Genomic DNA, 22500 nt, shown 5'->3' with positions numbered 1-22500 from the left:
GGGCAATTAATGCAGATCTTTTAGCTGGAAATAATAGGGGCTCTGAGTAAACATTCATGTAGCAGCCTATCTACAGAATAACAGAGTTGGAAGGGACCTTGCAGGTCATCTAGTCTAACCCCCTGCTCAAGCAGGAGGCCCTTTACCATTTCTGACAAGTGGCTGTCCAGTCTGTCTATGCAACCTTGCTTGAGGTGGAAGGGACCTTGGAGGTCTTCTAGTCCAACACTCAGCTCAAGCAGGAGATCCTATACCACGTCAGACAAATAGCTGTCCAATCTCTTTTTAAAAACCGCCAGTGGTGGAGCATCCGCAACTTCTGGTGGCAAGCTGTTCCATTGGTTAATTGTTCTCCTGAAATTCCTCCTTAGTTCTAGGTTGCTTCTCTCCTTGATTAATTTCCATCCTTTGCTTCTTGTCCAGCCTTCAGATGCTTTGGAGAGTAGCTTGACTCCCTCTTCTTTGGGGGCAGCCCCTGAGATATTGGAACACTGCTATCCTGTCTCCTCTAGTCCTTCTTTTCATCAAACTAGACATACCCAGTTCCTGCAACCGTTGTTCATATGATTTAGCCTCCAGCCCCCTAACCATCTTGGTTGCTCTTCTCTGCACTCTTTCTAGAGTCTTATCGAAACCAGAAGTAAACATTAATTTTCTGCAAAAATGACATAAATTCTGGCCACATGACTGAAGATGACGTACATGGTCATTCCATTTAATTGTTTATAACAGGTTTTCCCCAACCCGAGGCCACCTAGGTGAATTGAAACTACAATTTCCCAGAATTTTCTAATCGGCATGTTAGTAGGACAGTGAGCTGAATTCTGGGGATCGTAAGTCCAAACACATCTGGAGGGACACAGACTGAAGAAAACACTCTTGGAATAAAAGATTGCTGTGTCTGAAATCACTGAGTGGTCAGAACAACTGTAACACTAGGTTGTAATTTCAGTGAAAACAGTGCCATGTAATCCAAGGCATTTGAAGAGGGCATCAAGTGAAAGTAAGTGAGAATATATGTAATTTTATTTCACCTTAAAGAAGAAAATTAATTTGGCTGCTAAATAACTGGAATCGGAGCCTGTAAAAAACAAAACAATGCAATCTTTTATGGCTTTCTTTAAGCAATAATGATTCACTTTTATTTATTTATAATAAAAAGAATTGCTCTTAGCCTTCCGCATATTGGAAGAGGGCACCAGTCTGTTGTTAAGACTGTGTATCTTAGGATATGCAATTTTCAGGACTAAAGCCGTGAAAAATACATGCAGAAATTACCAGAAGCCCTTTGGAGATCAACAAGCATGTCAATCTAAAAAGCAGAGACTAGGGCAAGCGCTTTGTTAGATAACAGATAATCAGAGTTGGAAGGGACCTTATAGGTCATCTAGTCCAACCCCCTGCCCCAAGCAGGAGACCTTATACCATTTCTGATAAATGGCAGAATTGTACCGACGCGATCGGTCACAACGCCAGCACAATCGGTGTCACAACACAGCATATCTCTTCAGCCTTTGCTGCATCTTGTAAATCAGGTAAAAATAGGATTGCATTTTGTGTGTGTGTGTGTGTAGAGGGGAAGTGGGGTAGCCAAGACTTGGTCTTTATCACTGCAAAATGCACCAATCTGGGTGATTGAATTAATTCAATTTATGGCAGAAAACACGCATTCCTTAAATAGGTTAAGCTTCACGGAGTGTGCTAAATTGCATAAATATACACAACTTGTAGGGAGGAGCTAAAGGTAAGGTTGATGGGGTTATTTAGGAACTGTTCCTAGGCAGGGGTTGCCTTCAAAAAATTTAGCCAGTTTTCTGCCTTATTGCTGGGTGGGTGTGGCCATGGTGGGCGTGGCCTAGTCGGCCTGCACCACAGTGTGGGGGGGTTTTGCCCTCCCCAGGCTCTGGAGGCTTTCCTTGAGCCTCCGGGAGGGCAAAAATGGCCTCCCCCGGGCTCTGGAGGCTCTCCGGAGGTCGGAAACGGGCCCGTTTCCGGCCTTTCTGAACTTCCGAGTGGCCCGTTTTTGCCCTTGGAAGGGCGGGGCTGGGGTGGGCGTGGCCAGCCAGTCGTTGCAACTAACAGTTTGGCGAACCAGATATAAAATTAACATCCGGTTCGCTAGAACCGGTGCAAACCGGTAGCAGCCCTAGGCAAAAAGGACCTATTTTTTTCCTTTTTAAGTCCATAGAAACGAGATAAACATTCAGAAGTGGATTTAAATAAACACCTCCCTGATTCGCCAGAGTACAGGTAGTCCTCGACTTATGACCTCAATTGAGTCCAATGTTTTTGTTACTAAAAGCGGGACAGTTATTACGTGCATTTTGCCCCATTTTATGACCTTTTTTTTGCCCCGGTTGTTACTTATCACTGCACTTGATAAGCGAGTAACACCGTCGTCCCAGTGAATCTGGCTTAATCATTGACATGGCTTGTCCGAAGGGTGAAAAAGGGGGTCGTGTGACCTTAGGACACTGCGACTGTCATAAATACGAGTCTGTTGCCGAGCCTCTGGATTTTGATCGTGTGACTATGGAGATTCTGCAACGGTCGTAAGTGACCAACGGTCGCCAGTCAACTTTTTTTCAACCCCTTTGTCACTAAACAAATCGTTGCAAAGTTGAGGTCTACCTGTACGCAAGCACTTTTTGGTTTTTGAACTCGATGCCCGGTGGTCTAAATTTGATATAAATGACAGATATTGACGAGAATGATAAATGACTGGAGCCTTTTTGGAAACGGCTCTTTTAGAAGGTGAGGAATATTGGAAAAGTGAAATGTGAATGACGAGGAGGAGGAACTTGAGGAAGATCGGAGAAGGTGAAATAAAGGAATTAATTGCAGAATGCTTTCTTTTTTAACCAACCTGTGCCTTTTTAACGCTGAACATGTATTACATCAGTAGTGAACACTTAGTCAAAAGCTTCATCAGCCAGTGAAAATGTACAGTGTAGTAAAAATGTCTTTGTATTTCTCGATACATGTATGTTTCTAAAATATATATATATATATATAACAGTTTCTGTAATGTTTACAGTTCACTTTAGTGTTTCACTAGAAAAGTGATTTGTCGGTATGCATGAGATATGTCCTTTTTCTTTTCTTTTTTCTTCCGGAAATCGGAAAAAAAAAAATCAAGTTTGGTGAGTGGATTTTGGTGCCGTATAATGAAGTTTTCTTTGGAACACTCTGAAACTTTTGGGAATTTCCCATATTCTGTGGCAACGACCCCCCCTTTCATATTTATAACAGTTTCTAGAACTCGGATGTAATCCTGACGTCAAAAGTGCTTCCCTCTCTCACCTCTGGGAATTTATACCAGAAAATGTAGAATCAATGCTTCCATTTTGTATTTTTTTATCGTTATTTTAAAATCCCCCTTTTTTTAAGCAAAGAAAAAGAAACAGGTACAGTTTGTTAAAACCTGTCGAAACATCAGGAATGGTCACTTCGAAGTTGATTCTCCATCCTGCATGGATGGATTAAAAACTGAATAAACATTTTCTTCCCCTGTAGAAAGATGCATGAAATCAGTTGTCTACTTGTGGGTTTTATTTTGTTTTCAAAGAGTGTGTATTTGGGGCGTAAAAATCCTTTTTTCTAAAAAGAATGGAGGAAAGTAAATCTTCGCATCCAGCCCTTTTTCTTGCGACAGGCACCAAAACAGCCTCAAAGTTTAGGGGGAAAAAAAATAAAAATAAGGTCAGGTCAGGAGGTCCAGCTGTTTCATGCTTCCTGTCTCCAGGTGTTCAAAGCCATGCGCAGAGTTGCGCCTGCACATACCTCAACAGATTCCCCTTTCCTAATTCCCAAGTGGTGTGGATGCAACAACAGGTAGTACTTGACTTACAACCACAACTGAACCCAAAATTTAAGTGAGACTTCCGTTAAGTGAGCTTGTCCCATTTTATGACCTTTCTTGACACAGTTGTTAAGTGAATCATAGCAGTTGTTAAGATAGAGATTGGACAACCATTTGCCTGGAATGGTGTATGGTCTCCTGCTTGAGCAGGGGGCTGGACTAGAAGACCTCCAAGGTCCCTTCCAGCTCCTGTTCTATTTTCTATTCTATTCTATATTCTGTCCTATCCTATCCTATTCAAAATCTATTCCATTTAATTCTATTTCTTCATTCGACTATTATTCTATACTATTCTATTTTCTGTTCTATTCTCTATTCTGTCCTATCATATCCGAAATCTATTCCATTTAATTCCTATTTAATTCTATTCTATTCTATTCTATTCTATTCTATTCTATTCTATTCTATTCTATTCTATTCTATTCTTATTTCTATCCTATCCTATCCTGTCCAAAATCTATTCCATTCTATTCCCCATTGACTTTGCTTGTCAGAATGTCGCAAAAGGGGACCCCACAACCGTCATAAGTATGAATCCATTGTCAAGTGTCCAAATTTTGATCATGTGGCCATGGAGGATACTTTGGTTGAAAGTATGAAAAACGGTTTTAGGTCACTTTTTTCAGTGCTGTTGTAACTTTGGTCACTAAATGAACTGTTGTAAGTCAAGGACTACCTACATTGGGGTTGTGACCAACACAAATGCTTCCCTAAGATCTAAGCCCATCTGATCCTGATGAAACTCGGATCTTTGGTTGAAGGAAATGTAGGTCATCCTTAAGAGATCAAGTTTGTGGTGAAAGTTGCACATAAACCAGATTGTATAAATTGCTCATACTGAGGAATTTTAAGAAATCTGCCATTTCAAATGTGCACAATGTCATTTTTTTCTCTTTTTTTTTCTTAAAAAAAAAACAAAAATTACTGGTTCAGGTTCAAGTAGTCTAAATATATAAATATATTTAAATATAAATAGATGTAAATAATTTTACGTGTAACAAAAAGCTGTATTTTCCATGATTGTGGTTTCTGTATTTATGTCACAGTGCCTCCTGTTTTTAAAATATTAACCACTCCTCTGTGTTTGTTGAACAGCTATTTCCAATAGCTTAAAATCGTGAATTTTCTGATATGCCAACCAAGGCAGTATGATAATAAAGCAACTAATTGTCAGCAAAACTTGCTGTCGTTTTTCTATTATCCCAGCAAAATCTCCGATTCAGTTTCTACAAGATGAAAGAGAATTGGCTAATAATATTGAATTATTATTGATTTGAGCAGTGCTTAATTCATTCTAGAGAACAGCAGGGGTCTTTTTGTTATGATCGCTTTGAAATAAGCAACCACACAGAATCTAAACAAGGCAGCCCCTTTATACTAGTAAAATTGAAGTGATAGGAAGGATCAAGCTAGCAATTTTATTTTACAAAAGACTACTCAAAAGGAGGAAATTATGAAATGCTGCTGTGATAACCTATATTTTACTCCAGTGATGCTGTAACTCTCTTAACAACCCTGCTTTGGTGCTGTCTTTGGGGAATGTCACTTTTGCACTGGGGGGAAAAAAACGTGGTTTTCTAGATAATTGCCAGCTGTTTCCAGTAGTAAAGATTGCAATATGTGGTATGTGATTTTATAACTTCATTTTGCCTGTTAATTACAGTGACCGTATGTCCTTGATTATAAAGTCCTTTATTTCAGAAAGCTTTTCCTTTAGATTTATTTATTCCCCAACACTTCACTTTTGTCCTTTATTTGAGTTGTTTAACTTTTGCCATATAATTAGTACAGGTAGTCCTTGACTTAATGAGCACAATTGAGGTCAGAATCTGTGTTGCTAAGTGAGAAGTTTGTGAAGTGAGTTTTGCCCCATTTTACGACCTTTCTTGCCAAAGTTGTTAATCATTACAATTGTTCAGTTACTAAGATGGTTGTTCGGTGAATCTGGCTTCCCCGTTGACTTTCCGAAGGTCACAAAATGGGATCGTGTTGTTATATTGTTCGAAATCATAATTGTGTTCATTTCCAGTGTTGAGGGGTGAGTGTGAGCCCCGAAACTGAGTGAACTTTTCAACATCTGTAGAGGTGGATCCCTAAGCAGCCCAGGGGATACTTAAATACAGTTAGTCCTTGTTTTGTTTAATGACAGTTGTCCCCATTTATATGTATTTACTCCCTTCGTTCTTGTTTATGTTGATACTTGTTATCTTGTACACATGTTTGACAAATAAATACATAAAATAAAATCAAGTTCTTCACCCTTATGACCGCTGCAGCATCCCCATGGACACATGGATCAATATTTGGATGCTTGGCAACTGGTTCTTATTTATGACAGTTGCAGTGTCCTGGGGTCACGTGATCAGCTTTTGCAAACAAGCAAAATCAATGAGGTGATTAACTGTAGCAAAAAAGGTCGTAAAATTGGGCAAAACTCACTTAAGGAATAGAATAGAATAACAGAGTTGGAAGGGACCTTGGAGTCCAACCCCCTGCCTAGGCAGGAAACCCTACACCACTTCAGACAAAGGGTTATCCAGCATCTTTTTAAAAACCTCCAATGTTGGAACATTCACAACTTCTGGAGGCAAGTAGTTCCACTGGTTAATTGTTCTAACTCAGGAAATTTCTCCTTAGTTCTAAGTTGCTTCTCTCGATTAGTTTCACTTTGTCTCACTTTGCAACAGAAATTTAGGGCTCAATTGTCGTTGTAGAGCTCACATAATGACGTCCTTCTGTTTTGGGTTAAAGCAAAATATGGACAGAACATCAACAGGAAAATAACTAGGTATGAAATATAAGCACTCTGTTCTGCATACTTGGTTTGGAGGCATGAGGTAATAATTGGTCTCTGTCCAGTTTTTGAACATATTTCTGCAGATGGCCGACTCTTCCCTAGGGTCTTGTAAGGCGATGTCTACCAACTGAGTATGCTAATTTAAATTTATTAAATTGGTAGGGAAAAAAAACAAGCCACCTATATTAAAACATTAAAAACAAACTGCAGTTAGTTTATTATTATTATTTTTTTGACAGAGGTTGCAATTGACATTGCTGACAATGCTTTCACGTGAGCAACGACAAATAAATAGGATTTCTAGCACGACTTTTGTGTTACAACATCCAGTGGAAGAGACACACACACACCGAAAATGTGACCTGTTTCTTCAAAGATTTCTGAGCTGCATCCAAGATGTTTACATTTCGTTGCATGTTTTCAGAAATTGGCACATCTCCACATCAGCGGCCTTAACAAAACCCTGGAAAGTTTGCTGTTCAGCAGATGTCGCTGGCCTCACGGATACACACTTGAACACTTTGTGTTTTACATCGTATTTCCCCATGCATCTGTGGATGCGGCCTCTGATTAATCTCGGCAGCTCGCGATCCTTTTTTTCAGAGAAGGATAAAAGCGTTATTTCCATAGTTTTCCCCCCAGGGGTGGGATTCTACTGGTTTGGACTAGTTCGGGCAAACCGGATGTTAAGCTTCCATCTGGTTCGTGGAACCGGCCCCGCCGATCCCTCCCCTCCCAGGAGTCTCCGTGCAGCCCATTTTCCATGCGGGTAAGTGCAGGGTCTGTGTGGAGGCTCTGGGAGGGGGAAAAAAATGGGCTTTTGCAGAATTCTGGAAACTGGCCTGTTTCCAGCTTCTGGTGGGCCTCCAGAGCCTGGGGGAGACTGTTTTCGCCCTCCCAGAGGCCTGCGGGAAACCTCAGGACCTTTGGGAAGGCGAAAAATGGCCCTTCCGGTTCGCCTTCCCAGGATCCAGAGGGGGAAGTCAAAAATGGCCTCCCCCAGGCTCTGGAGGCCCACCAGAAGCTGGAAACAGGCCCATTTCCGGTCTTCTGGGAATTCCTGTAGGCCACACCCAGCAACCGGGCCGCGAACCAGGTGCTGGGACTTTTGAATCCCATCCCTGTTTTTCCCCCTTAGTCCTTTCAGGTAGAAATGGCACCACCACACATGTCTTATTTATAGTTTACAACTTATAATGTCTTTTGATCACTTTTCAAAGATTTGTGGATAGATTTTTTTAATCGCAATGATAAAATTGACAAATTGCGAAATAAAGGTATTATTCACAACCTTGTAAAACAATCGATTTTTCCGAAGGATGACTTGGACAAAAGAACCGGCCAGAACCAACATGAATTGATTATACAGGCAGTCCTCAACTTACGACCGCAATTTGAGTCCAAAATTTCTGTTACTAAGCGAGACAGTTGTTAAGTGAGTTTTGCTCCATTTTACGACCTTTCGTCGTAATGATGAGGACATCATCGTGACGTTTACAACATTTCATCGTGAATCACTGTAGTTGCTAAGTAACACGGTTGTTAAATGAATCTGGCTTCCCTGTTGATTTTGCTTGTCAGAAGGTCGCAAAAGGGGATCATGTGACCCCGGGATGCTGCGAACTGTCATAAATATGAGTCAGTTGCCAAACATCCAAATTTGGATAAGGTAACCACGGGGATGCTGCAATGGTCATAAGTGTGAAAAATGGTTGTAAGTCAGAGGTGGTATTCAGCAGGTTCTGACCAGTTCTGGAGAACCGGTAGCAGAAATTTTGAGTAGTTCGGAGAACCGGCAAATCCCACCTCTGATTGGAGATTTTGCAGTATCCTTCCCCTGCCACGCCCACCAAGCCACACCCACAGAACCAGTAGTAAAAAAATTTGAAACCCACCACTGTCGTAGGTCACTTTTTTCCAATTCCGTTGTAACTTTGAACAGTCACTAAATGAAAGGTTGTAAGTTGAGGACTACCTGTATTCATGTATTGGATTATAGTGTAGGTTGTCATGGATTCAGCATACCTAGTACATCCTGGATTAAAGATTATACAAATATATATATAGATAGATACTTACAATCTCGTAAAATACGCATGTCACGGTTTCTTTTCCATCTCTCAAAAGGAAAGTTTTTGACCCAAATTGTCCAGGGGTAACAGCAGAATCCAGAACACCTAAATAATGCAGCACCATTATTGGTCTGAAAGCTTTTCAGAGCGAAGACAAAGCCTCTTCTGTGGGTTTTGTAAGAAGACACATGATAATCTAGTAATGTTAGCCAGGATGTACGTCCAGATTGGGCACAGGTGAGGACTCAACTGTGGTCGTAAGTTGAGGACATATGGCCACAGTTGAGATAATTAGCAGAGGGGAGGACTTGCCCAGGGCATGCATGCATGCTGACTGAACCCCGTACAAGGAGTCTCTTAGCTCAAGTACAACCGAACGCCTCCTATTTTGTGGTTCCCAAGAGATAAACAAATGTGGGGTCCTTAGTGCTCTCTAAGCTTGTTTTCTTGCAAATGTTTTATTACCTAACTAGGTAACATCATCAGTGGAGTGTTGTTTGCTGTCAGTTTATATTCTGGTGTCTTGCCTGTCTGTGCAGGTGGGGGCGGTCTTAGGGATTCTTTGCTTGGGCTGTTTATGGATGGCCCTTTGGCATTTTCTCAAATTGGGGTAGTGTTTGCGTGACTTGCTCTGATGTGAACCTGGGAGTTAGTAATCTCTGCTGATCTGGGTGCTGATTACTGGTGGAGTCCTCTCTCTCTCTCTCTTTTTGGGCTGGGTGATTGTCTCTTTTGCATAGTCTACAAATGTTGTTAATGTTTACGTGTCTGTTTGTCAGAGTGCCAGGCTTCTAGAAATTCCCTGGCATTTTTGGACTTGGACTTGGGTCTGGGATGGTGAACTTTTCCCAATTTGTCACTTTAGCAAGAGAAATTTTGGGGTCAGTTGTGGTCATATGTCAAGGACTATCTGTACAGAGAGGGGTTCTAGTGTAGTTTTTATTTAAGTAGAGTTTTTAACGATGGAAATTTGGATGCCTCCAGGAAATTCACTGTCATGGCAGACCGGTAATTGGTGAAGAGAAGCACTGGGGGGAGACAGGATAGCAGTGTTCCAATATTTGAGGGGCTGCCACAGAGAGGAGGAAGGGGTCAAGCTATTTTCCAAGGCACCTGTAGGCCAGACAATGAATAATGGATGGAAACTGATCAAGGAGTGAGATTCAACCTGGAAATAAGGAGAAATTTCCTGACAGTGAGAACAATCAACCCATGGAACAGAAGTTTCCTTCGGAAGTTGTGGGAGCTTCATCACTGGAGGCTTTTAGGAAGAGATTGGACTGCCATCCGTCATAAATGGTGTAGGGTCTTCTGCTTGGGCAGGGGGTTGGACTAGATGACCTACAAGGTCCCTTCCAACTCTGTTAATCTGAATCTGAATCTAATTGTGGATTTCTTTCCTGTAAATAATCTAACCTTTTCTTATCTCAGTTTCCCCACCCTGTTTTGACTCTAGGAAACTCAACATTTTGGGTAGTTTCAGAGAGGACAGCCCGCATTGCTTGTAAAATGCCTTTTATTCGAAATGCTGAATAGGTTGGCTGAAATATTTTAAAAGTAATTGGCTCCTTTGGGATGATAAGACCAATATTCTTGTATGGAAAACTGCCCCGACACTCTTACTATACTCACCCAGTACCTCAAACAACAGGGGAGTTTTATTAGAATACTGACTCCAGTGCTTCATGCTTTCGATGACAGCAGATAAAATTCGGAGAGAATTCTCTTTTTCCTTCACTTTCGAGTGGCCTGCTGGCCTTTTCTTTGGAACAGGGACAAAAAAAAAAAAAAAGAAGAAGAAGACAGATAAGCCAAAGATTATTGCCTCATATTTTGAGTTTAAGTGAGAATGTTGCTATTTACATTTAGTCCTGAACTTACGAACACAATTGAGCCCCAAATTTGTTGTTAAGTGAGATATTTAAGTGAGTGTTGCCCCCTTTTGCGATCTTTCTTGCCACTGTCGTTAAACGAATTACTGCCGTTGTTAGTCACATGGTTGTTAAGTGAATCTGGCTGCCACAAAAGGGGATTTACATGACCCCGTGATGCTGCAACCGTCATATATGAACCAGTTGCCAAGCATCTGAATTTTGATCACATGATTATGGGGACGCTGTAAAAGCCAAAAAGTGTGGTAAAAGGGTCATAAGTCATGTTTTTTCAGTGCCGTTGTTAACTTTGAAGGGTCACTGAATGAACTATTGTAAGTCGAGGACTACCTATATAAGCCACCAAGTGTTTCAATTCAAGCCAGTCTTTTTCAGTTTTGGAAAATAAGCCGGTTTGGAAGGAGATTCACGAACATCCTTATTAAAAAATATGTGCATGCCTGAATCTTTTACCTGAATGGTTTTGTTGCTTTGCGCAGGGTCAGCTTTTTCCTTGCGGGTGTTTTGTGGGCCAGGGCTGGGTTTAAATGTGTAGCAGGGATCCTGAGTCTGCAGATTTCTCAGCCGGGCTGTTGGAACTGCAGGCCACTGGGAAGCAGCTGGATCCCAGTCTTCTGCCTCTTCTCTTCTGCTTCTCTGCGATGCCTGGGGCAGGCCAGCTGATTTCTGGTACATGGCCCCTGGCTTCATCCAAGGACTGGGATGGTCATCCAGTTGTGAAAGCTTTTTGTCCTCCGTTCTGCGGCCGAAAGCTGGGAAGTCATTTCTTTTCCAAACATTAGTACTTTCTTCCTGCCTGGAGTGAAATAAGGCTTTATTATCTCATCGGTCTTTCTACCTATCTACCTATTTATCTGCCCACCTATCCAGGGGTGGGCTTCAAATTTTTTAACCACCGGTTCTGTGGTCATGGCTTAGTTGGTGGGCGTGGCCCACTCAACATCACTCACATCGAGGCACCCATCTCCTCGCCTGGCCTCTCATGACTGTGGGGATGCTGCAATAAGTAAGTGTGAAAAATGGTCATAAGTCACTTTTTTCAGTGCCATTGTAACTTTGAATGGTCGCTCCATACAAGCAAAGGAGGGGAAAAAAAACTCCAGAGAGGTTCCTGAGACAGGAAGTCTCGTCCTGCCAAGAATGTAACAAGGGTTAATGGAGAGGTAGTTTCTGTAAGCAATACAACAGAAGTCCATTTAAGTCAAGCTTCTCTTCATTGCCACCTTTGGGGTGGGTTTCTGCCCCGAAAATTTGCAGTTATTTTATAATCCTAAGATTTCCGGGTGGCCTTCCATCCAAGAATTAACCAGGAAAGAAAAACAGAGTTATCGGAAGTCTTCTATTCCAACCCACTGCTCAGGCAGGAAACCCTGTACCATTTTAGATAAATGGTTGCCCAATCTTCTCTTAAAAACCTCCAGTGATGGAGCACCCAGAACTTCTAGAGACAAGTCACTCCACAGATTGATTGTTGCACTCGACCAGATGTTATAGGGTCTCCTGTTTGAGCAGGGGGTTGGACTAGAAGACCTCCAAGGTCCCTTCCAATTGTATTATTCTGTTATTCCGCTATCCCTCCCTCTCTCCCTTCCTTCCTTCCTTCCCACTGGAGGTTTTATAGAAGAGACTGGACAGCCACCTATCTGAAATTGTATAGGGTCTCCTGTTTGAGCAGGGGGTTGGACTAGATGACCTCCAAGATCCCTTCCAACTCTTGTTATTCTGTATTCTATAAATGCTAGGAAGACATCTCACTATTGGAATAATAAAGCAAAATGTTTTGATGAATATCTGTCCTGCACATACAACATCTTCCTTATTTATTTATTTATTTATTTATTTATTTATTTTCATTTATTTATTTATTTATTTATTTATTTATTTATTTATTTAATATTGCCGCCTATTCGCCCATGGTGACTCGAGGCGGCTTACACAATGTAAAACCATATTTTAAAACAAAAAATAAAAATAAAAAAGCAATAAAAACTAACAAAAAGAATCAAATAAATTAGTAAAGTACAATAGAACAAAATTTGGGGGCGGGGGAAACCCCAACCACCCCCCCACCGAATATCAAAGCTCCTCAATATACAGATAGCCCTCGACTTACAACAGTCCATTTAGTGACCAAAGTTACATTGGCACTTATGACCGTGGCAACATCCCCATGATCACGTGATCCAAATTCAGACACTTGGCAACTGGCTCATACTTACAACGGTTGCATCGTCCCTTTTTGCAACCTTCTGACAAGCAAGTCAATGGGGAAGCCAGATTCACTTACCAACTGTGTTACTAATTTAACAACTGCAGTGATTCACTTGACAAATGTGGCGAGGAAAGTCGTTAAATGGGGCACAGCTCACTTAACAAATGTCTCACTTAGCAACAGAAACGTTGGGCTCAGTTGTGGTTGTACCTCCATGATGATTTGTAAAAGGGGCTCCCAGGATGTTTGTTCGAAACTCATTCTGCTCTTTGCTGAATCCCCAAATATATTACAATGCTCCTTGTCTTTATTCATATGGACAAGGGCTGCGAGGGGGTAGGGTAGTGATAGCACAGTGAACAAACCTGGCATGGAAATATAATCAAAGGGGAAGCAGGATTGAATTGCTCTGAGTTGGATGGCGACGACTGTACTGTGGGTTCAAATGCTCTGTGTCCATACCAAAAGCTCTCTCTCCCTCCTACCCACTTTGCAAGAATTTGTCTCCCTGTCATATCTAGCAAAAGGCCTGATCTGACAACTAGAAGCCATACCAAGAGCCACCCAGCCCAGATCGGACATAAAAGGATGCAGTTCCAAGAGCTCGGAAACGATGACCTCAACTGCGCATCGATGTGTATTTCGGAGAATGTTGTCACTCACCTCCGGTTCTTCGAGTTGCTTCCTGCTTGAGGCATTGTCGGCTTTGATGTGTGTTGTTGCCTGGACAAAGTAGCAAGCTCGGTTGGGCTTTGGAGAAAAGGTTTAATCGTTAAGTAGGAATGATGGAAGATTAAAACATTACAGAGAATATATGGGTAGTCCTTGACTTGCAACCACAATTTGAGCCCAAAATTTATGTTGCTGAGCAAGAGAGTTGCTAAGGGAGTTTTGCCCCATTTTACAATCCTCCTTGCTGTAGTTGTTAAGTTAAATTTCTGCAGTTGTTAAATCAGTAACACAATTGTTAAGTGAACTTGGCTTCCCCATTGAGGAATGCTACTCAGAAGTTGACAAAAGGGGATCACATGACCAGAGGTGGTTCTGACCAGTTCTGGAGAACCGAAAATGGAAATTTTGAGTCGTTTGGAGAACCAGCAAATACCACCTCTGACTGGCCCCGCCCCCATCTATTCTCTGCCTCCCATTGAGACCCAGCTAATAAGCTGGGTCTTCTTTTGTTGTCCTGCACAGGAGAATGGAGCTGGAAAGCAGGTTAGTGGGGTGGGAATGGAATGGAGATTTTGCAGTATCCTTGCCCTGCCACGCCCAACAAGCCATCCCCACCAAGCCACACCCACAGAACCAGTAGTAAAAAAAAATGAATCCCACCACTGCACATGACCACAGGACACTGCAGCCATCCTAAATACATGCTAGTTGCCAATTCGACCACAAGGATGCTGCAATGGTTGTAAGGATGAAAAATGGTCATAAGACATTTTTTTTCAGTGCCGTTATAACTTTGAATGGCCACTAAATGAATGGTTGTAAGTCAAGGACTATCTGTGGTCATATAGTATTGATTTCCATAACTGTGAAATATATTTGATTTCAGGAATATAAAGATGTAAAAGATGTGGGACCGACATACTTGGTGCCTACTGTTTTCTGCAGTTGGATCGATTCTGGCTTCTCAGTTTCCCATCCGAAATCTTGAAAAAAAAGTCAAAGGATATAGAATGATCAATTTGAATCAAAGTCCTGATCCAATTTGGGATATTAAGAAAGAAAACACGGAGTGTGTTAAGTTATTCCTTCTGAGTTGGTGCTCCTGAATTTTTGATTACCTAAGTTTTCAGGTAGTATTTCTTGATTTCATTAACTTTAAGATATGTCGACTTCCAATCCCAGAACTCCCTGTATGGCTAGCTGGGGAATTCTGGGAATTGAAGTCCACACATCTTAAAGCTGCTGAAGTTGCAAAAGGTTGCTTTAAGGGAATAGATCCATTGGTGGTGCCCCTGGTTTATGCTTTATTCTAACGCCTGCGCTGTGGTGACGCAGTGGTTAGAATGCAGTACTGCAGGCTACTTCTGCCAACTGCTGGCTGCCTGCAATTTGGCAGTTCGAATCTCACCAGGCTCAAGGTTGATTCAGCCTTCCAACCCCTTCTGAGGCTGGTAAAATGAGGACCCAGGTTGTTGGGGGCAATGTGCTGATTCTGTAAACTGCTTAGAGAGGGGTGGGAAAGCACTGTGAAACTGTATATAAGTCTAAGTTCTATTGCTATTTCCAAAAAGGCTTGTCTGCCATCAACATTTTGGCAGATTTATTCCTAAGTGATTCCTTTAATGCAGCTGCCTCCAATCTGAAGAGCTTCAAAGAAGATGTGACTGTAATTACGAGAATTCACAACCCAAAGAGAGGAACCACCTGGAGCCACGCCCACAGAACCGGTAGTAAAAAAAATTGAATCCCACACTGATCTGGAGGGGGTCTTGATGGGAAAGGATGGTCTACCTTTTAAAGGCCCCTTATGCAGGGGTGGGCCTCAGCCGCTTCACGCCAGTTTGGGAGAACCGGATGTTAATGTTATGTCCGGTTCGGCGAACCAGTAGTTGTGATGACCGACTGGCCCCACCCCACCCCATCCCGCTCCTCCTGGGAGTCCCCACACAGCCCGTTCTGGATCCCAGGTAACTGCCGGGGGCACGTGGAGCACAGGGAGGTGGAAAACGGGCCCTCCACAGCCTGTTTTCAGTGCCAGGATGGTGCAGGAGCCTAACGAGGCCACGCCCACCCAGCAAATGGGCAGAGAACTGGTTGTTAAATTATTTGAAGCCCACTACTGCCCTTATGACGGATCAAATTTAAACATCTGTATAATTCCACATTCTCTATTGCTAGCCGTTCAATTCAATTCTACATTACCACAATAATATGATGCTAATCATTGCAGGAATTGGCTATGACGTCTAATCTAGTAAAAATAAAGACTAGGGGGGACATGTTAGCCGTCTTCCAATATCTCAGGGGGCTGCCCCAAACAAGAAGGGGTCAAGTTATTCTCCAAAGCACCTGCAGGCAGGACAAGAAGCAATGGGTGGAAACTAATCAAGGAGAGATTCAACCTGGAAATAAGGAGAAATTTCCTAACAGTGAGAGCAATTAATCAGTTTGCCTCCAGAAGTCGTGGGTGCTTCTTCACTGAAGGCTTTTAAGAAGAGACTGGACAATTATTTGTCTGGAATGGTACAGGGTCTCCTGTTCAAGCAGTGGATTCAACTAGAAGACCACCAACATCCCTTCCAACTCTGTTATACTGTATTTCATATTGTTTACCCCCAGTTTCTGGCAATCAGAAAAAAACAACCTGCTTGTAAACATGGCTAATAATTCATGATAGACCCAACCCTCTAAATAAAATATTTTATAAGATGATACTCGTATAATCTTTGAGTTCCAATTTTTATTCAAGGCATGGATGGGATATGAGTGAATGTCCCTCTGGAAAAAGCTGGGTTAGCAGTGATATTAAAGGTTATCCTATTATACATTTTATATTTTTAAAATATGCTTTTGTAGAGACACAAGGCAAATGCAAGGTGAGCACTTTTCCCTTTTCCCATTCCCTCTCTTTCAATAAGAATAGAACTAATTATTATTCCAATAATTAATTCTGGCAGAAATGTGCAGAGACAGCTTTTCAAGCTGAAGAAAATGAGAAATATCTCTTTTGGCATTAATACAAAAGCACATTAAGGAATATTCCTTCCTGTGTAACATATAGACCTGAAATTTTAACTTTTAAAATGGGGGGGAGGTAAAGATACAAGAGATATCATTTAAATGCCAGTCTTCTGTGGAATTCATAAGGGATTCTGGTGTGTCCAGAAATTTTAACCAGAGGCTAGAAAAATATTTTTGGGTGACAAAAGTATATTTTAAAAAGCGAACAGCCCACCACTTACGTACCTGCAAGCAAGGCTGAGAAATTGAAATGATCAGCTGAATTGTTACTGCTTGGCTCATGTTTAAGTGGATTTGACGTGAGTGGTTGTTTGGTCCTTTTTTTCTGATTGAAGAGTGGGATTGGAAGACAGCCTAAGATTTGAAGGGGCAACATAAGGCACAATTAATAAAATGCTAGTACTTTTGGTGCAGTAATATACGCAGGTAGTGCTTGGCTTGCAATGGTTCATTTAACGACCGTTCAAAGTTATAATGGCACTGAAAAAAGTGACTTATGACACTTTCCCACACTTATGAACGTGTCAGCATCCTCGTGTGGTCAACATTCAGACGCTTGGCAACTGACTCATAATTATGATGGTTGTAGTGTCCCAGGGTCATGCACCTCTACAGCGGTCTGCTTTGGTTCTGCATCCCAACAGGACAGACACAGACTCCAGAGAGTAATGAAGACTGCAGAAAAAACAATGGCTACCAACCTGCCCTCCAGCAAGGACCTGTATCCTGCACGAGTCAAAAAGAAGGCTGTGAAAATATCTACAGACCCCTCACATCCCGGACATGAACTGTTTCAACTCCCACCCTCAAAACGACGCTATAGAGCACTGCACCCCAGAACAACTAGACACAAGGACAGTTTTTCCCCCGAACGCCATCACTCTGCTAAACAAATAATTTCCTCAACACTGTTCAACTATTTACAAAGTCTGCACTACTATTACTGTTAATCTTCTCATCGTTCAGACTTCCGGTTTGAGCTTCTTTGGCGACAGACAGAAATCCGCGATTGTGCGCGGTTTCGGTCTGGGCTATCTGCTGGAGTGCCCCGAGCTGGCTGGTTTCGGGGCTAAGCCACCCCATAGAGGTGGTGAAGAGGGGGGAGACTGCCAGCAGGGTTGAGGAGAGCTGCATCTCTCCTCCTCAGCGGGCCATTACTCCCTTTCCCGAAGGCGGTTGCAGTGGTGGTCAGAAATGGCCACCTCAAAGAAGAACTCAACCGGAAAAGAATGTGCAGGAGGAAGATAAGAAGTGAAAGTTCTGGCTGACTGGGTTAAATTGAAAAAGCAACAACTAAGGTACCCTGGAATTTAAACTTAAAAAAAAATAACATCGTTCCCAAAGAAGATTCTGAAGCAGCGAAGGAAAGGGAAAAGGGAAAGGTTTGGGGTTTTTTTCTTCTCTCCCTTTCCCCATACTGACAATTAAGAGACTTAAATAAGAAATTGGGGAAAAAATCCACTTTGACATCAACAGGCAATTAAACTGAAAATAAAATAAAATGTCAAAGGGATAATAAAGATTTCTGGATACTAAAAAAATTTTATAAGCAGGAAAGGAGAGAAAAAGAATAAAAGGGCAGGATCTGGAAAAAAGTGAGGAGACTGCCTGGAATTAAAAGGAATCTACAGTAAAACTTCAACAAGACTTCTAAAAGATACATTTTAACAGAAACTTGGCAACTAAATAGTAGAACCCCAGGAAGAGAAAGTGAAAAAAAAGCAAGAAGAAACAGCCTGTGTGTATTTGGATTACTTGGTGATCTTTGGATTCTTGATTATTACACTTGAATGACTAAAATCAATCGGGTGGTTGTTTAAAAATTTATACAATGGCACCACTTCTGGATGAATTGAAAATGGAACTTAAAAAGTACAAAAAAGATGCACAAGAAGGGAGAGGTTCTTTTGGCTTCATTTTTCAATTCTTAGCAATGGAGATTTGGAACTACGAGAAACAACAAGAAACGTCTGCAAAACAAGAAGACTGGGACAAAGAAGAAGCCATCTTTAATGAACAAGTAATTCTATGTGGGGAAGAAAAAGGAAAGGGGGGAAAGAGAATGGAGAATTTAAGATTTAAAAAAACAATCTTCTCATCGTTCCCAGAGGTGGTATTCAACTGGTTTTGACCAGTTCTGGAGAACTGGTAGTGGAAATTTTGAGTAGTTCAGAGAACTGGCAAATACCACCTATGACTGGCTCCACGCCTATCTCTTCTCTGCCTCCCATTGAGTACCAGCTGATTGTCTGGGTCTTCTTTTGTTGCCCTGCACAGGAGAATGGAGCTGGAAAACAGGTTAGTGGGGTGGGGAGGGAATGGGATTTGGCAGTATCTGTCCCCTGCCATGCCCACCAAGGCACTCCCACAGAACTGGTAATAAATTTTTTTTTAATCCCACCACTGGTCGTTCCTATCACCCATCCCCTCCCACTTGTGACTGCGTGATTGTAACTTTGTTGCTTGTATCCTTACGATTTATATTGACTGTTTCCTAGTATGATTTGATTGCCTATTTTTACCCTATGACTATCATTAAGTGTTGTACTTGATGATTCTTGACAAATGTATCTTTTCTTTTATGTACACTGAGAGCATATGCACCAAGACAAATTCCTTGTGTGTCTAACCACACTTGGCCAATAAAGAATTCATTCATTCATTCATTCATTCATTCATTCATTCATCATCATCACCTTTTGAGACCTTCTGACAAGCAAAGTCAATGGAGAAGCCAGATTCACTTAACAATGGTATTACCAACTTAACTGTGGTGATTCATTTAACAACTGTGGCAAGAAAGGTCACAAAATGGGACAAAATTCTCTTAACAACTGTCTTGCTTGCAACAAAAATTTTGGGCTCAATTGTGATCACAAGTTGGACACTAACTATATATTCAGAAGCACAAGCCTTGTATCCTAATATGCAATTTTCTTGAATGTGACAGGGGTGTGACCAGGGGCACACTGCAGCTCATTCATTGGAAAGAGGTGCATCCCTGTTTGGAGAACTGCTCCACATCTGGAATCTCATCCATTCAGGAGATAGAAAGGATCTGTACAGAACTCTTTATGTCATCTCATTAAAACCTTTGTTATCAGAATTAATTTGCTTACATGTGTCTGCCTAATTTATCATTCCTGTCTGACCTTGATCAAAGATGACTAAAGGATCCTCGCTCTGTGGAACTCTGGACCTCCCATGCTACCAATTCAATTTTATCAGTATTATTAATGTCTATTGAGAAGGTGTCCATTCTGATTATCCTTTTTGGCACTAGGCAAAAATCTCTTTCTTATCTGTCCAGGCATTTTCAACAGCCTCCATAATTATTCTCGCCACTGATTTATGCTTTGGTCAGGTTTTATTGGTGGTTGTGTTGCCCATTCGGGTTTATTGTATTGTTTTGTAGCTGCTATTTTTTATTATTCCCTTCAAGGTATCCTGGGAATTTGTGCTGAATATCCCCTCCTCCCATCAATCAACCAACACAAAGTGTATTTGTTTTTAAGGATTGCACAAAGAATAATCAAGAGAATTATCCCTGTCTGCAAATTTGTCTGATGGTCTGTGTATAAGAGGAAAATGAGGGGAGGGGAGAGATAAGGGTCAGTTGGAAGAAATGAGAAAAAAATTCTCAGTGAATTTTTCATAAAGGTTTATTATAATGGTTAAGGCTCTCCGTTTTTTAAGACCTTCCCTCCTGCTTTCTGGCATATTTTAATAGCCAAGGAAATATGATAGTTTGATGTTAATATTGATCAATGCGTGAAATCTACTCAGAGAACACTTCTTATTCCACCAATGAAAAATATGATAAAATAAGAATTGAGCCACATCGCTTTTCTGGATTACAGAGTCATGCTTGTAAGGGGAGTAAATTATGGCAGGGAATCCCCTAAGAGGTGTGGATGTGGATGTGTTAAAAAATGGTAAAATGGTGATGGAAGTCCCATTCCTCTTTTTATGTGTGTTGCAAAAAAAAGAGTCTGGGTTTTAATGATACAATCACACCTATCATTTTGACTTTTTGATGCTCCCTACAACTGGAGAGAGACTTAACACAATTTAAAAATCACGTGCAATGTATTTATCAGGATTTCTTCTCCCAAGGAAAATGGTATAAGGTGTCCTGCTTAAGCAGAGGGCTGGACTAGATTAGAAGACCTCTAAGGTCCATTCCAATTTATTTATTTGTTTGTTTGTTTGTTTGTTTGTTTGTTTGTTTGTTTGTTTATTTATTTATTTATTTATTTATTTATTTGATTTGCCAATTGTTTACAAGATAATAAGTATAAGTGTATACATAGTTGTGAATACATGAAATGGGTACATATAAGAAAAATAAAAGAATAAGAGAAACAATAGGACAGGGACGGTAGGCACGTTGGTGCGCTTATGCACGCCCCTACAGACCTCTTAGGAAAGGGGTGAGGTCAATAGTAGACAGTCTAAGGTTAAAGTTTTTGGGGTTTGGGAAGAAACTACAGAGTCGGGTAGAGTATTCCAGACATTGACCACTCTATTGCTGAAGTCGTATTTCCTGCAATCAAGTTTGGTGCGGTTAACTTTGAGTTTGTATCTATTGTGTGCTCTTGTGTTGTTATGGTTGAAGCTGAAGTATTCATTGACAGGTAGGACATTGCAATGTATGATTTTATATACCATGCTTAAGTCAGACCGAAGACGGCGTAATTCAAGGTTTTCTAGTTCTAGAATTTCAAGTCTGGTGGCATAAGGTATTCTACAACGAGTAGAGGAGTGGAGAACTCTTCTTGTGAAATATTTCTGGACTTTCTCAATTGTGCTAATATCAGATACGTAATGTGGGTTCCAGACTGATGAACTGTATTCGAGTATTGGTCTAGCAAATGTTTTGTATGCTCTGGTTAGTAGTGTGATATTACCAGAGAAAAAGCTACGTAGGATTAGGTTAACAACTCTTAATGCCTTTTTGGCTATGTAATTGCAGTGGGCTCTAGCAGTTCTGTTCCATTCTATTCCGTTCTGCTCGGTTCTATTCTATTCCATTCTATTCCATTCCATTCCATTCCATTCCATTCCATTTTATTCTGTTCTATTCTGTTCCTATTTCTATTTCTATTTCATTCCATTCCATTCTTTATTCTATTCTATCCTATCCTATCCTATTCTGTTCCTATTTCTATTTCTATTCCATTCAATTCCATTCTTAATTCCATTCTATTCCATTCCACTCCACCCCATTTCATTCTGGAAGAGAAGAATGGGAGAAATACAGGTAGTTCTCAACTTATAACCATTCATTTAGGGACCTTTCATAGTTACAAAGCAAGTGAATGACTTATGACCAATCCCTCACCATTACAACTATTGCAACATCCTCAGGGTCAGGTGATCAAAATTTGGATGCCCGGCAACCAGCATGGTATATATGGCAGTTGCAGCATCCCAGGGATCATGTCATTTGTGACCTTGCCAGCCAGCTTCCAACAAGCAAACTCAATGGGGAAGCTGAATTTGCTTAACAACCATCTGACTCACTTAACAACTGCAGTGTCAGCCTTCAAGATCTTCTATTACTGCTTTGCATCTTTTCTATTGCCTTGCATCTTTTGGCTGCCATAAGTAACGGGGGGGGAGGAGGGGGATCTTGTCTGGGAAGAGAGCTGGAGGTGTTACATTCTTGTGTGGTGTAAATGAGGAGTGGGGGGAGTATAAATTCCTGCTTTTAGGTTTCTATTCCTCGCTTAGCTTTCTTTTCTCTGCCCAGCTGCAAACCTTTATCAAAATATGTCAAGGTCAACGGACAGAGGCCTCATCACCACCTGAAGATGCCCACATGATCATATTCACAACTTTTAATTGGAAGAATCATTTGAACTATGAGGGGTGGGAACGTTTCCAACACTTTGTATATGTGATCTGCACGCCTAATTTCTCAGATTCAGAATCCTATTTGATGCTACCACTTCATTTTTCAGTAAAAG

The 22500-nt window shown here is 41.3% G+C and overlaps 2 protein-coding genes across 2 annotated transcripts in view; one reads left to right on the top strand and one right to left on the bottom strand.

Moving 5' to 3' along the window:
- The window catches only part of LHFPL7 (LHFPL tetraspan subfamily member 7), a 73272-nt gene extending 71265 nt beyond the window's left edge, over positions 1 to 2007 (top strand). Inside the window, exon 3 of the mRNA XM_087970678.1 lies at positions 1 to 2007. This exon is cut by the window's left edge and continues 2124 nt beyond it. The gene's annotated coding sequence lies outside the window, so the exon portion shown is untranslated.
- A 4837-nt stretch (positions 2008 to 6844) lies between these two features.
- SPATA22 (spermatogenesis associated 22) overlaps positions 6845 to 22500 on the bottom strand; it is a 19683-nt gene continuing 4027 nt past the window's right edge. The window contains exons 3-9 of the mRNA XM_026688512.2: positions 16754 to 16882; positions 14430 to 14490; positions 13499 to 13585; positions 11077 to 11419; positions 10364 to 10493; positions 8739 to 8836; positions 6845 to 7251 (exon numbers count right to left, since the gene is read on the bottom strand). Coding sequence (XP_026544297.2) covers positions 7060 to 7251; positions 8739 to 8836; positions 10364 to 10493; positions 11077 to 11419; positions 13499 to 13585; positions 14430 to 14490; positions 16754 to 16882 — 1040 coding nt within the window. The 3' untranslated portion in view covers positions 6845 to 7059. The remainder of the gene's footprint in view (positions 7252 to 8738; positions 8837 to 10363; positions 10494 to 11076; positions 11420 to 13498; positions 13586 to 14429; positions 14491 to 16753; positions 16883 to 22500) is intronic.

Source organism: Notechis scutatus, chromosome 1, assembly GCF_049901735.1.
Source record: "Notechis scutatus isolate UNSWTSFEM ecotype Mainland chromosome 1, rNotScu1.2, whole genome shotgun sequence".
Taxonomy (NCBI): Eukaryota; Metazoa; Chordata; class Lepidosauria; order Squamata; family Elapidae; genus Notechis; species Notechis scutatus.
Note: the sequence above shows the minus strand (reverse complement) of the source record. Positions and strands in the feature narration are given on the sequence as shown.